Source organism: Portunus trituberculatus, chromosome 9, assembly GCF_017591435.1.
Source record: "Portunus trituberculatus isolate SZX2019 chromosome 9, ASM1759143v1, whole genome shotgun sequence".
Classification (NCBI taxonomy): Eukaryota; Metazoa; Arthropoda; class Malacostraca; order Decapoda; family Portunidae; genus Portunus; species Portunus trituberculatus.
This window is the reverse complement of record NC_059263.1, coordinates 12380627-12396095: the sequence shown is the minus strand read 5'-3', so window position 1 is coordinate 12396095 and position 15469 is coordinate 12380627. Positions and strand designations below refer to the sequence as shown.

Below are 15469 nucleotides of genomic sequence, written 5' to 3'. Positions count from 1 at the left end.
TTTTTCGTTTTATATTGGCCTTGGCCAATCTTACCCTCTTACATAAAATAAAAGCTGAACTTGATTTGCCATGAAATAATTTCCTGCAATGCTGACAACTCGCTCAGATGGAACAGATGCAGCAGTGAGCCCATCTTTTTTTTTTTTTTAAGTTGATTCAAAGATTGTGGCACTCCTTTCCAATAAAGTAAAAGATCACTATCAACTGATTGAGTTCCTTTCTCAACATATGGTATCAACAAAAACCTCACTGACATTATGCGTTCCTGAGTTCCCTTTGACCCTCGTTGATTTTCGACTCTGATATATTTTGAGGAAAGAGAATAGTCAAGGTTTTTTTTTTTTGTTCAGATAAATGATCCCTTTTATTTCTATCATTCCTTGTTAAATTCTTATCCTCCTGTTCTTCAAGCATTTCCTTTACAGAGAACAACACTTCGTTCCTTCTGTTCCTGTGATGGAAGCCAGTTTAGTTTAAACCTAGGGCTTAAAAATCTCGCCACTTGAACATCTCTTATTTCTAAATAAGGATCCAATCTTTCTTTTACACATGCCAACACTACTTTTGCCAGTTTTACACAATATTGTAATTACTGGTTTTGAAAGAAATATTCATGTGAATGTTAAAGCCCCTGAATAACTGGTCCAATAGCAGTTATAGTTTTCTTCTCTCTTTCTACAACTTCAGTTGCCTCCTTAGAGGTTCAAAGACAGACACAAGCTCCTTTAAGGCAGAAATCTTTACCGGCATGGTTTTCTTACTTTTCTTCTCTTTCCGGTGAAGGAGATGACTTGATAGATTCACTTCTATTGTGTTCTTAAATATAGAGTTCACCATTTCCAACCGTGAATTCCTTTACATCAAAGGTAAGGAGAAACTTCTGTTGATTTCCTGATGGAGTTTGCCAAAGATTCAATTTTCTGAAGGTTCTTGCCATATTTCATATTATATCATGGGTAGGCGTAGCTGAGTGGTCAATGTGCTCGGGCCGATCAACTCGGGCACTATAGGGAGAAAAAAATTGTCAATAAGACATTTATAAGCTATGTAGAATTTTACTACTTTGTTATTTTTGTTTATTCTATAATATGATTGACTGCAATTACAATTTATTCCTGAAGTTCAGAATTCAGTTACAATTACAATTACATAATTTTGTGTAAATAAATTATATTTCAATTATATCACAGTTACTCCAATGTTTAGTGGGACGGTATGGACCGAGGCTAATGGTTGCATCATCGTGAGCTACGAGCTTCCTGTTGGTATTTCGAAAATACACTTTATTAGTCATCGTAGCCCATGATGAGAAATGGCGGCTATGAGAAAGTTTTTAAGATCTTAGTGGCGGAAAGCTACGTTCCTTTGAACATCCGTGCCCGGGGCTGGCATACTCCGCACAGCCAGACCAGTTTTATATTTGTGTCTCTCTAGGCACTAAGTTGAATACAGCTCCGCCAACTACTGAATAACTTGGTCCCCCGTACCTTCACGCATGTGGTACAGTACTATTCAGGTTATCAAGAAACTCCGTCCTTTTAAACGTGGGGGAAAATCCAGCTAGCTAGCTCTTGTTACACACACACACACACACACACACACACACACAGTCTATGAGCTCTGAGCTCGTTCCGTAGGGTAACGTCTGGTTGTCTCGTCAGAGACTGCAGCAGATCAAACAGTGAATTACACACACACACACATACACACACACACACACACACACGTGTCTCCTTTCACGTGTAGCCCCTGTTCACCTAGCAGTGAGTAGGTACGGGGTGTAAATCGAGGAACACACAAGAATTTAATTGAACTGAATTGAATTTATTTTCCATTCTACAATGGTTATTCTTTGAAATTTTGTAAATAACATATGAGTGAATTTTAATACAGTATAAAAGACTGGTACTAATAGAAATATAAAAGAATAAGAACACGAAGCGAATTTTGTCAGTAAAATGCGATGAAATTGAAATATAACTATACAACATTGCATTTAAAGATGTATATATAAAATTGAAATATAACTATAAAACATAACATATAAAGATAATATGATATGTAAAATAGGTTAAATTTGCATTAATACAATAAAATTACAAAGTGAAAGGAAATACACTGAAAATGACGAGGAAACACTACATTTAAAATTGATGACTACGTAGGTATACCTTTAGTTTACGTTTAAAGGAACCTAGTGAGTGTGCATCTTTTACATCAGTGGGAAGACTGTTCCACAGAGAAGGTCCTGCCGCAATAAGTGACATATTCCCAAAGCACGTCCCCCCCCCAGATGGGAACCGCCTTGTCGTGGTGGAGGGGCTTGCGTGCCCCTGTGACCTGGCAAGCTACGCTAGAGGGGACTTAGGCCCCTGCTCTGCCCTTTCGAAGGGGAGAGGGCTACCCATGCTAGTAAGGTCGCCAGTGAGGGGCCAGACTAAATGGTTCCTACGTAGGCTGCCAGTGGACCAGCGGAGCCACCCGCTGGAGGAATCGCCCAATAAGGGCCGTCCTGTGCTGGATGGTTGGGTGTCCAGGCTAGGATGCTTTGGGAGGGGGGTCTCAGCTCTGTCGTGGACAAACATTCGCATCATGTGGGGCCTTTTTTATCAAACGACTGGTCCGCATGGAAACGAGGTACCCAGTCCACGGCAGCCAGCGCTCGCTCCCATTGTAGTCCCAGTAGGTGGTTTCCCTTGCCCTGGAGCCAATTTTTGTGTAACTTTTTTATGGTCAAACACAAAAAAACTTCCAGGTTCTCATGAGGTGGCTGACCTGGCCCGCGAGACGTCATCTTTAGGTCTGAGTAGAAAGGAAGATTCCCCTCCACATGGGCCTCCCACAGCAGTCTCCTGTTCTGGGAGATCTTCCGAGGGACGCATTTCTGCAGCATGTGACTCCCTTTTGATGGTAAATGTTAATCCATCATTTTCCTATCATGCCTTGCACTCACTTCTCAAGGCGTATGGTACGGTTGTTCGACTGATTTAAGAAAAAGACTTTCCTTCTAACAACTGCTATGTGACGTTTATGTCATGTGATGAAGCCCGTTTGGCTTATGAACATGTAGCATCTCTGCCCCTTGCCGGCTCTGGTTTTAAAACTGAATATCTCCAGTCACGTAATATTTCAGACAGTGACATGGATTACATCCCAAATGTTTTTGAAAGCTATTTAGAGAATTCAGTCCAAAAGTCTGCCAGATCCCACCTCCACGTTGGTTTGTGGCGTACTACAAAAATGCGTGCTCTGGAAATTCATACATGCCTCCCGGTACCTATCGAAAGAGATCGGCACGATTCCTGAGGGAAACCTCAAGAAATACGGTAAGCGGGTGCTAGTGCGAGTGAAATATATCACGCAGGCAAGGATGTTGCAACATCTACCATGTCCTTCTGACAGCATGTTTGAGACTATTAAGGCACATCCTACCTTTAATTACAGTAAAGGTTGTGTGTACAGTCAGGATCTCTATGAATTTCCTGAGGAGGAAATACTGGCTATGTGTCCTAACTCAGTCCAAAAGGTGACTAAGATGAGGAACTTCTCCAACATAGTCCTTCTCACCTTTTTTGGGTCCACCCTCCCTGACTGTGTTAATTTTGGACCTATTAATCTTAGGGTGAGGCGTTTTGTTTCTTGCCCTCTTCAGTGTTTCTCATGCTAGGGGTACGGTCACGGCAAAAGCTCATGTAAGGAAGCTTCTCGAAGTGGTAATTGCTCTGCACTAGACTCACACTCTGCTTCATTGGCTGCTCGCTCTTCAGCTGAGTCTGCCTGTCCGAAGACAACACCTCCTGCTACCTCTCGCTCTGTTGTGGTGGGTGATCCTGTTCATTTGGCCAATAGGTTTGTCCTTTTGTCCGACGACTCAGTTGAGTCACCTGCAAGAAGCGACGAGAATAATACGGACTTGACAAAACTAACCCATGTAGTGGATGTCCATTTACCTCCTGCATCGCCTAAGCCTTTGAAAGGCATGACCAAACGGCACCGCGGCTCTGCGGAGTCGTTAGATTTAGCTCAGCCTAAGCAGTCTAAGGTTTCTCCCGGTGCACATAATCGTGAGTCCTCCAGGGACCGCTCTGCATAGGTAGCTCCAGTAGTTTCTGTCAGCCTCCTGTGACGCCCTCCGTCTCAGATCGGGCTTCTTGTGATGAGGACGGTCTTAGCATGGAGACGTCCGATGATATTGTCACAGCCGTCCCTCGTGGACCAACTGTGTCAAAAGTGCAGTCCAGCCTGACCTCGTCCTCCGAGGACCGGTAGGTGTGATGATGGTTCGCATCACTCACCGGTAGGCCGAAAGGCTGCGGTCCAACGACCCGGCACATCTCAACTCCCGGTGTCTTCTCGTCGTTTGATTATTTCTAGTCAGGTGAGTCACGGGCAGCCCTTCAAAAGGCTCGCTCGTCCACTGCACCCAAATAGTCATCTTCAAGCTTCTACAGTGGAACTGTAGAGGCCTTCGCGCCTCGTGGGGAACTCCGAGCTTTGCTGTCGGAGTTCTCTCCAGCCTGTGTAGCTCTACAAGAGACTATGCTAGGTGATAGTACTTATTCTAGTCCTCCTGGCTATCGTGCCTTTTTAACACTCCTTTCCCTGACCAGGGCCACCACGGTGGCACAGCTATTCTAGTCCGTCAGGATATACCTGTTATCCCGTTACAACTTAACTCTCCCTTCAGGTGGTTGCTGTTAAGGTCTTTATGGGACGACTGTACACCATTTGCAGTTTATATCTCCTCCTCGGCTTCCTGTCTCCAGGGGTGAGCTTGACGGCCTGGTGCGTCAGCTGACTCCGCCTTTTCTTTTGTTGGGAGATTTTAACGGCCGTCACCCATTGTGGGATGAAGGTGCTAGTAATCCTCGTGGGGTTTTAATCGGTTCTTTTATTGAGGATGAGGGATTGGAGGTTTTAAATTCTGGGGATGTTACACATTTCCACAGTCCTACTGGGACTTTTACAGCTATCGATCTTTCTCTGTACATCTAATTCTTTCCTTGATTTTAATTGGCGGGTCCTACCGGATTTACACGGTAGTGACCACTTTCCTATTTTATTGGAATCTGTGAACTCTGAGCCACAGTCCCGGCCCCCACGCTGGGTTTTAGACAAGGCAGATTGGCCTCGATTCACAGACCTTAGCTCTTTTATCCGTCCGTTGGCTGACTTTTCTACTTGTGCTGAGGCTGTTGATTATTTTACCGATTTTTTACATTCAGCAGCGCTTCAGACAATCCCTAGGACGTCAGGTCGCTTTACTAAGCGTCCCGTTCCTTGGTGGAACGCAGCATCCACTAACGCTGTAAAAGAGAAACGGTCAGCTTTCTCTCGTCTCCGGCGACATCGTGGGGACCCGCAGTGTCTGGAAGCTTTTCGACGCTGCCGAGCTCGGGCACGCCGCGTTTTGAAAGAGGCACAAAGAGCCTCTTGGAGAGCTTATGTATCTTCCATAAACGTCCACACCCCTCTTACGGATGTCTTCAACAAAGTCCGCCGAATTACTGGGAAGTATTCTGCTCCTTCCCCACCAGTTTTGTTGTCTGCTGGACGAACGGTGGCAGACCCTAAGACTGTCGCCGACCTCTTCGCAGAACACTTTGCCAGTGCTTTCCGGAGGCATCCTGCAGCCCCGGGCGCACGTCACCGCCAGAGAATGGAATCTCTCGGCATAAACTTTTCTTCGGCTAGAGAGGAGTCTTATAATGTCCCTTTCTCTGCTTCTAAGTTGCGGACTGCTTTGTCTCAGTGTTATGACTCTTCTCTTGGTCCAGACGACATTCATTATGCCTTTTTGCGTTACATGTCTGACCGTGCTTTTAACTTTGGCATACCGGTGATTTTCCGTCCTCTTGGGCTGTCGCAGTGGTTCTTCCATTTCCGAAGCCTGGGAAAGATCATCTCCAGGCTACGAATTACTGTCCTATATCTTTGACGTCTATTTGTATTTGTATTTGTAAAGTGTTACAAAAGATGGTAAATGTAAGACTCATGTGGTACTTGGAGAGGGGGAACTACTTGTCATCTGTACAGTATGGTTTCCGAAAAATGAGGTCTACTACTGATGCTCTTTTATCCCTAGAGTCTTCTATTTGTGAGGCCTTCGCTAATCACCACCACCAGGTAACAGTCTTTTTTTTTTTACCTGGAGAAGGCCTACGACACAGCTTGGTGTCATGGCATTTTACAGTCTTGTTTAATTTTGGCCTCCGTGGCCACCTTCCTATTTTTATCCAGCAGTTTTTATCCAGACGTCTTTACGGGTTCGAGTGGGAGTGTTCTCTCCGAGGCTACTGCTCTAAGTGATGGCGTCCCACAGAGAAGTATTCTTAGTGTTATTCTATTTGCAGTCGCCATAAATGGTGTTATAGATACTCTACCAGATGGCGTTCACAGCTCCTTATATGTGGACGACTTGTGCATCTCTTTTGCTGCTGCTAGGATGTCACTGATTGAGCGAAAGCTCCAACTGGCAATCAATCGGGTGTCCAGTTGGGCCAACATAAATGGTTTTCGTTCCTCCACCTCAAAGACCGTGTCTATGCATTTTTGTCGTAATCTTACGCATCTCATGTGTGGAGGCCACTCGATATCTTGGCCTATTGTTTGACAACCGTCTTACTTGGGTTCCTCATTTCCGTTCTCTTCCGGTCTCTCTCTCTCTCCAATACCTAGTGGATGCTTGATTCTGGCCGCTCGACCTTCGGCGCCAGTCTTCGATGCTCCGGTGTTGGTTTCGCACCCACCGTCTTCCTGATTCTGTCCCTTGTCTGTCAATATTGCGGGACTCTCGTTCGCAGGTGCATGTTACTCAACCTGGTCTCCCTAAAACTTTTGGCCATCAAGTTGCAAATCTCATGGCGGATCGACCCCACTCCTGTGTACTCTTTCCGTCTCCCACGAGTTGGTTATTGGCAGCTTCCTGTTATCTCATTATGCCCTCCTGCCATGGATGGCAAGAAGGATTTTCTGCCAGCTCTGTCCCACACACTGTTTTTAGAACACTTTTTTTTATCCATTCTGATGACATCCCCGTTTTTACAGATGGTTCCAAATCCGACGCAGGCGTTGGGTTTAATGTGGTTTTCCCCTCTTTTTATCGGTGTGGCAGCCTTCCTTCAGTGGCGTCCGTTTTTACGGCAGAGCTGTCTGCCATAGTCCTAGCTTTACAGATAATTTTACTCTCCGGTTTCGTCTTTTACAATTTTTAGTGACTGTCGCAGTGCTCTTACTGCTCTCTCTTGCACTGTCTCCCTTAATCCTTTGGTTTTATCAGCCCTGGAGTGGCTATATCTTCTTACCAAACGAGGATATCGTGTTGGGTTCTGTTGGGTCCCTGGTCACGTTGGTGTTCCAGGGAATGAACACGCAGACCGCCTCGCTAAAGAGGCAGGAAGTCGCGCTCCATCTCCTTCCCATGTTCCGTTTCGAGATGTATTTCATGTAATTCGTGTGGCGGTTGCAGCAATTTGGCAGAGGAGATGGCTAACGGGGGTCGCAACCTCGAAAATGGGAGAGATCACTACTTCCACACTCCCTCAGTGGACATACACCCATGTCCGTGATCGTCGTGCACAGACTTTATTGGCGCGACTTCGTATAGGTCACACGTACCTTACACAAAGGTAACTCCTGACGATGGACCCTCAACCTTACTGTGATGACTGCTTGGTGCCGCTCACTGTGAGGCACCTGTTGGTAGAGTGCCCTAGTTTGATCGAGTTACGACACCGCTACCTCTACCGCTGTCGCGGTAGAGATAGCAGTGTCTATTATATCTCAAAGGTCCTGGGACCAGAGTGTCTGGCCCAGGGCCATCACGTTTTTAGATTTTTGGGAGAAGCTGGCCTTCTCTCAAAGCTTGAATTTTAATCTTATTTTATTATATGCATTTTAATATTTGATTTAGTTTTATTGTCTTTTTTTAGTTTTTAGATACTGTATTGTTTTTAACTTTTTATATAGTTTTTTTTTTTATTTTTAACTACTCTGTCATTTTAAATTATTGAAGGGGTGCCAAATGACCTTAGCCGTTGCGGCGCCTCATTTAAAATCCATCCATCCCCAAGCACGTGTGACATTTTGGTCTATAAAACTGTTGTTGTTGCCTTGTGTTTACAACGTGGTCATTAACATCTTCCACTCTTGGCAGTGTGAATAACCAATGATGTACTCTTTTATTCATGATGTTATGTACTAGTTTGCCCAATTCAAAGTGGTGTATTTGTTTTATCTTAAGCCATCTGAGCTCTTTTAAATATGGAGTGGCATGGTCATATTTACCTGCGCCTCCAAGTGCTACTTTTGCTGCAAAATTTTGAATTTTTTGTATACGGCTAATCTGTGTTGAATTAGCTGTGCCCCAAGTGAGTATGCCGTAGTTAATCTGGCTTAAGATTAATGAATGGATCACATTTATTTTACTGCTTTTACTGAAGTTATGTTTTATTTTGTTGACATACAATATTAGTCCGTAAGTTTTCCTGCTCAATTCGTTTATCTGTTTGTCGAATTTCATGTTATTGTCAAAATATATACCTAAGTTTTTTATAAAATTACTTGGGAAAATTGGGTTCCCGTCGCCCATCATGTGTATATCCGTGGGGATCTGGGATAAGAGTCCCCTAATCCAGACAAACATGCATTGAGTCTTTTTAGCATTTAGCAGTAGACCATTCGTGTTGAAATACATTTTTTGCCTTCGCTATACATTCTTCACCTCTACGCATTAGACCCCAAATGTCATTGATGTCACCGTTGTGAATTAATTGCGTGTCATCAGCAATCGGAGAAGGCATAGGAAAGGTCATTTGCGTATATATTGAACAGAATGGGGCCCAACACTGATCCTTGTGGTACTCCGTACTTCACATTATTTTTGTCAGAGATGAAGCTTGTAATGCGAACAGATTGTGTACTGTCACTAAGATAGTTGCAAAACCAGAACGGGGCAATCTTTAAGTTGAAACATTTGTTGAGTAGTATATTGTGACTCACACTGTCAAAAACTTTGGACAGGTCACACACACTGTGATAAGAGACACTTTCTTCTTGTCCATATTTGCATATAATGTGTTGGAGAGTGTGAGAAGAGCAGTGTCTGTAGACAAGGAAGACCTGAAGCCATGCTGTGTATTACAGAGATTTTTTTTTCTAAATGATCAATAAGCTGAGATGCAACGACTTCCTCTAATAACAGGCAAAAAAGATATAGGGCGATAATTTTGTGGTTCACATTTGTTCCCTGATTTAAAGACCGGTACAATGATAGAGTGTTTCCAAGCCGTGGGGACAACCCCTGTCACTATGGAAGTGTTTACTATACAGGTGAGGTAGGTGATGATCACTGGGAGGGAGTCTTTTATGTAACCTAGTCGGATGCCGTCAAATCCACATGAGTTGGTGTTCTTCATGTGTTTTATTATTAATGTTACTGATTCCCAGGTTGTGGGTGAAGGTCGACACATTGTATCTGAAGTATTATTATCATTTAGGTTATTTCTTACATATTCCTGACCGTCATCAGAAATAGCTAAATTTTGACAAGATTTTTGGAAAATCTCACTCCCAACCTCGCTGAAATATTCATTGAAATATACAGCTTGACGCTTTGTACTCTCTTCCCTATCATCATCACACCGGTAGCATAATAGTCTTACTTTTAGTTTCTGGTACCAACTCTCTAAGAATCTTCCAAGTTTCTCTATTGCTACCCTTGCAGTCCTCTACAGTTTTGCAATAATAGTCAGACTTAGCTCTCTGTAACGCAGCCTTTACTTCGCGTTTTAAGTTTTTATAAGAGTCTTGCAAATAATTATTGTTTCTGTCCTCTTTTACATTACTTTGTGAACAATTTCTTCTATGAATCAGAGATCTAAGATGGTTAGTCATATATGGAGCACAAGGTCTTTTTACCTCCTTAGTTAACAAAGGTGCACATGTGTCTAATGAGAAAGATCTCATTAAATGTGGTAACCAGGCCATTATCATCATCGGTTTTTAATATATTTTTTAGTGCATGACTTTGTGCTTGGAGAAAATTACAAAGTGTGTCAGAGGAGTAATTTAGCTGTCGGAAAGTTATAATGATTAGCTGTCGCTTTGGCTTACTTACGTTTAATGTGACAGTGATGAGGTCATGGTCACCAACAGGGAAACTAATGACATCGTGACAGAGAGCCAAGTCTGGTGTATTATAGTAAAACGGAATAACTGTTCTTTATTCATTTTAATGCATGACTTCCTTAAAAAATATATGTGGTGGACAAGACATGAAGATGCCATTGGTAAATTAAATATCGTAAAGGTGCTGGTTATAAAAGTGAAAATGAGGCTGATAATTTACCAAATATTTACTATTATGTCCTCTCGAGATACCCATGCAGTGTAATATAATGAGTGGGGAAAAGAAACGCTGATAAGGTTGTGATGCTGTGTGGTGTATATCTTAATTGTTTGCACTGAGACAAATCCTCTTCACTGTGCCTTCAGATATACCAGCTGCACCTGCTGTCCTCTTCCTCGCTTGATTTATTGGTAAAAGTGGTCCTTGAAAGTTTTTATCTATTAATTCTGTAGACAAACTTTTTGGTTTGGCTGTACAACACACAGGCTAGGAAGTGTCAGTATATCCTTCCATCTTGGGAACCAAATGAGAAGTGAGTCGATATGCACCTGCGTGGTGACCTGACTCCAACCCCCTTCCCCCAGGGAAATCCCGCCTCGGGTCAACTGGAAACGTCGCCTGTCCTGACATGCTACATTGTCTTACATGTCCATGAAATACCTTCATTTGACTTGGTATATTACACTTATTTGTATCACCTGCTACTTAATGAAATAGTCAGAATATTCTTAGAACGCCGCTTGTTGATAATACTGTGATTAAAGAACCATGAGTAGTATATAGACTGAATGTTTTGGTTGGAAATCTGGCAGAATGGCAAACAACACCCTACGGATCAGTACAATTTAGTTTTACTATAGTTACAGTTACATCAAATAGCGTTGCAGAGCAGGAGGTTGTTCTTGTTGGTTTGTCAATTAACTGTGTTTACTTAGTATTATGCATTATAATATCCAACTTGTTGTTCTTTGATAAAATATTACAGTTAAAATAGCCAAGTACATAAAAGGCCTTATTTCCAGGGGTGTGGAGTCGGATTTTCAAAAGTCCGACTCCGACTCCAAGAAATTTAAATGTTGCGACTTCGACTCCGACTCCTGGAAATTTAAATGTTGCGAGAGCCATATTTTTAATCAATCCCAGATCAAGCAACACATTTGTGGAGCTGTCCCACACTACGGTTGGGGCACACAATTTTTTGGTATTCTTAAAGTGAAGTGTGTTGTGGGATGGAATTGGTAGCCTTGCTACTGTGAGTCGGGAAGGTTGGTATGCGTTGGGGGGTTTGTTTACAAGAGGACAGCCCGTCTCGCACGAAGGACCGACACAACCGACTAGTTATCGCTCCACAGCAGCGTACGAAGTTGGTCTCCCCGCGAGAGAAAAATGGATAAACATCATTACAGCGGAGAAAGGGAGATCAATCTCCTCACTGAGTTGATCCACGCTCATAAAGATATATTATTGGACAAGAGAACTGACCACAATATGATAGCAAAGAAAAGCGAAACCTGGAAGAAGGTGACCAGCCACTTCAATGCTGCAGGGTTGTGTCCCCAAAAACATGCCAGCAAGTAAAGCGCTTGTGGGAACATCAAAAGAGCAAATAAGTAAGAATACAGGTTAACCCATGTGCTGGCTGCCTCCATAGCTACTCATGCTAGTGATGTTTATTGATGAATTACGTTAACCCATGTGCTGGCTGCCTTCATAGCTACTCATGCTAGTGATATTTATTGATGAATTAGGGTAACCCATGTGCTGGCTGCCTTCATATCTGCTCATGCTAGTGATATTTATTGATGAATTAGGGTAACCCATGTGCTGGCTGCCTTCATATCTGCTCATGCTAGTGATATTTATTGATGAATTAGGTTAACCCATGTGCTGGATACCTCCATATTCATGCTAGTTAATATGTTGAGTATATAGGTCCGCCCATGTGGCTGGCTACCTTCATATTCAAGCAAGTGACTATCTTTATGTTGGTTATTTAGGTTAATTGTTGCTTCAGACCAAATTAGAAGATATAGGCATCGTGATTCAGTGATAACATGTTATTAATAATCCTTTTACGTCCATCAGGGTCAAGAAAAGGTACAATGAAAAGAAGCGGGAGTGCATGCGGACTGGTGGCGGCCTCCCTCCTGTACAGAAACCAGAAGAGACGCCAAGCTCCGTCACCCTGGAATTAATAGGAGAAGAGCTGCAAAGCCTCGTAAATGACTTTGACTGCGATGGTCCCGAATCAGCCCATCAAGAAATATCAAATGGTAATTAGTTTTATATTTTCCAACATGTCACATAAAGTATCAGAAAAAGTGTCCCTTTAGAATTGTGAATGCCTTTGATATTTTTCATCATCATGGAAATTACTTGAGAAGGCCTAATTAGGTTATTGGTATTTTTTTCACCATCTTGGAAGTTGTTATAAAAGGCCTAATTAGATCCAAGGCATGCTGTTTAGTTGAAAAAATTTTCCTTGGCTTACCCTACTTCCCTACAGAAAGTTAACCAAATAAACTTGATTGTAGTTTACTTGAAAACTTATTTTCCCTGGTTAATTTTCTTCATTCTGCATTTCAGGGAATCCTGTTGGTACTGTTGTACTACAATTTCCACCACCCCCATGCAATTCTCCGACACCTCCTCCTTCAAATAGGCCGGTGCCATCATTTCAGGCAACACCGCCTGTTTCTGGGCTCGAGACATCCCAAGAAACCCCTGCACACCTCAGGCAAATAATACCCCAGCAGCTAAACAGGCCCACAAGAGGATGCGTTCCCTTTCTTTCCAGGACCAGTGCTATGAAAAAATAATGTTATTGAAAAAGGAAGAACATGATTTACATTTGAGCAATTTAAGATTAAAGCAAGAATGTCTCCAACTAGAGAAACAAATTGAAGAATTGCAATTAGATATTCTACAAAAGAAAGTAGTAAATCAAATAAAGTTAGGCAATTTGCTTGACACTTGGACTAACTTGGACTAAGGTCTTGTAATAAGACATATTCATCAATAATTGTGGTGAATAAAAGATTTCATAGATATCTTACATGCACAGTTTTTATTAACCACACCAATGTTGTCTATTCAAATTTATAAAATCATCTTAAAGGATAGAAAATTCTTAGTTTATTGAGGAAGTCTAAAAGAAATCTCTGATATACCGTTGCCGTGCTGCATTACCAGTGGCCTGCCCCCGTCCATCTGGGTTGTATTCCTCAGGGTCATCATCATTATCAAAATCTGGATCACCATCTGGCATTGGTACTTGTTGTTGTATAGCAATTTTATGTAGCACAGCTGTTGCAACTATTACTGCTTTGTTGTTTTCTAAACAAATCTACATGGTTTTTAAGACAGCTGAATCTCCTCTTCCACACACCAAAAGCCCGTTCTATACAGTTCCTTGTTTTTATGTGAGACATATTATACCTATGTTCTTGGTCTGTCTGTGGTGCTCTGAGAGGTGTAAATACAAAAGGAAGGCAGGCATATCCAGCATCACCTAGTAAAATTCCTCTGTGTGCGCCACCCTCCATCTCTGCACACAAAAGACTCCTACCAAATATGTTGCTGTCATGAGCACTACCAGGCCATCTTGCAACTATATTAAAAAAAAAAACTGGAGCTGGGGACCACACACTACCTGTACATTGATTGAAAATTTTCCCTTCCTATTTCTGAAAACCTCAGAACGGTCTCCAGGTGGCTTGGATACTACCACATGTGTACAGTCTATGCATCCTATTATTCCTGGCATGCCACCTATATTCCTGAAGTCCTCCATCACCTGCAGGCTTTCATTATGTGCTGTCATCTTGATGAACTGACGGCCATGCATTGCAATTGCTTTTGATACACGGTTAATGCATTTTGACACAGCTGCTTGAGATACCTCAAGGCAGTCTGAAATGATGAGCTGGAAGCTGCCAGTACCCATGTATCTTAATGCAATGAGAACTTGCAGATGACCCCCCCAGATGGGAACCGCCTTGTCGTGGTGGGGGGGCTAGCGGGCCCCTGTGACCTGGCGAGCTAGGCTGGAGGGGGCTTAGGCCCCTGCTCTGCTCTTTCGAGGGGGAGAGGGCTACCCATTCTAGTAAGGTCGCCAGTGAGGGGCCAGATTAAGTGGTTTCTACGTAGGCTGCCAGTGGACCAGCGGAGCCACCCGCTGGAGGGATCGCCCAATAGGGGCCGTCCTGTGCTGGATGGTTGGGTGTCCAGGCTGGGATGCTTTGGGAGGGGGGTCTCAGCTCTGTCGTGGACAAACTTTCGTATCATGTGGGACCTTTTTAAAACGACTGGTCCGCATGGGGACGAGGTACCCGTCCACGGCAGCCAGCGCTCCTCCCATTGTAGTCCCAGTAGGTGGTTTCCTTGCCCTGGAGCCAATTTTTGTGTAACTTTATACATGGAAAACACAAAAAACTTTCAGGTTCTCGTGAGGTGGCTGACCTGGCCCACGAGACGTCATCTTCAGGTCTGAGTGGAGGAGGATTCCCTCCACAAGGGCCTCCCACAGCAGTCTCCTGTTCTTGAAGTTCTTCTGAGGGACGCATTTCTGCTGCATATGACTCCCTCGTGATGGTAAATGTTAATCCATAATTTTCCTATCATGCCTTGCACTCACTTCTCAAGGCGTATGGTACGGTTGTTCGCATTCAACTGGTTTATGTTAAGGACTTTTTTTCTAACCGCTGCTATGTGACGTTTATGTCATGTGATGAAGCCCGTTTAGCTTATGAACATGTAGCATCTCTGCCCCTCGCCGGCCATGGCTTTAAAACTGAATTTCTCCAGTCACGTAATATTTCAGACAATGACATGGATTACATCCCAAATGTTTTTGAAAGCTACTTAGACAATTCAGTTCCAGAAGTCCGCCAGATCCCGCCTCCACGTTGGTTTGTGGCGTACTACAGAAATGGGCGCGGAAATTTCATCCATGCCTCCCGGTACCTGTCCAAACAGATCGGCACGATTCCTGAGGGTGCTAGTGCGAGCGAAAGATATCACGCAAGCAAGGATGTTGGAACATCTAGCATGTCCTTCTGACAGCATGTTTGAGATTATTAGGGCACATCCCACCTTTAATTACAGAAAAGGTTGTGTGTACAGTCAGGATCTCTATGAATTTCCTGAGGAGGAAATACTATCTACGTGTCCTAACTCAGTCCAGAAGGTGACTAAGATAAGGAACTCCTCCAACATGGTCCTTCTCACCTTTTTTGGGTCCAACCTTCCCTGACCGTGTTAATGTCGGGCCTATTAATCTTACGGTGAGGCTTTTTGTTTCTCGCCCTCTTCAGTGTTTCTCATGCTATGGGTACGGT

The 15469-nt window shown here is 43.3% G+C and overlaps 3 protein-coding genes across 3 annotated transcripts in view; 2 read left to right on the top strand and 1 right to left on the bottom strand.

The window, feature by feature from the left end:
• Positions 1-8172, top strand: part of LOC123501732 — a 14852-nt gene extending 6680 nt beyond the window's left edge. Inside the window, exons 3-7 of the mRNA XM_045250737.1 lie at positions 829-867; positions 1192-1266; positions 2757-2894; positions 3733-3850; positions 8157-8172. Of these exons, the coding sequence (XP_045106672.1) occupies positions 829-867; positions 1192-1266; positions 2757-2894; positions 3733-3850; positions 8157-8172 (386 nt within the window). The remainder of the gene's footprint in view (positions 1-828; positions 868-1191; positions 1267-2756; positions 2895-3732; positions 3851-8156) is intronic.
• A 610-nt stretch (positions 8173-8782) lies between these two features.
• On the bottom strand, positions 8783-9471 carry LOC123501731. The gene is made up of 3 exons (XM_045250735.1): positions 9240-9471; positions 9002-9104; positions 8783-8897 (listed from the first exon to the last, which is right to left on the bottom strand). Exons 1-3 carry the CDS (start codon positions 9469-9471, stop codon positions 8783-8785), a joined length of 450 nt encoding a protein of 149 aa, XP_045106670.1.
• A 2533-nt stretch (positions 9472-12004) lies between these two features.
• LOC123501417 lies at positions 12005-12981 on the top strand. The gene is made up of 2 exons (XM_045250240.1): positions 12005-12403; positions 12717-12981. The coding sequence occupies exons 1-2, from the start codon at positions 12253-12255 to the stop codon at positions 12947-12949; spliced, it is 384 nt and encodes a 127-aa protein (XP_045106175.1). The 5' UTR covers positions 12005-12252; the 3' UTR covers positions 12950-12981.
• The last annotated feature ends 2488 nt before the right edge of the window (positions 12982-15469 follow it).

Coding starts and splice junctions, on each gene's coding strand:
- LOC123501731 (XM_045250735.1), bottom strand. CDS start 9,471: ATGTGTCGACCTTCACCCACAACCTGGGAATCAGTAACATTAATAATA. Junction 9,105..9,239: donor CTTTAAATCAGGGAACAAAT/GTGAACCACAAA, acceptor CCTTGTCTACAG/ACACTGCTCTTCTCACACTC. Junction 8,898..9,001: donor TGTCCAAAGTTTTTGACAGT/GTGAGTCACAAT, acceptor TCGCATTACAAG/CTTCATCTCTGACAAAAATA.
- LOC123501417 (XM_045250240.1), top strand. CDS start 12,253: ATGCGGACTGGTGGCGGCCTCCCTCCTGTACAGAAACCAGAAGAGACG. Junction 12,404..12,716: donor CCATCAAGAAATATCAAATG/GTAATTAGTTTT, acceptor TCTGCATTTCAG/GGAATCCTGTTGGTACTGTT.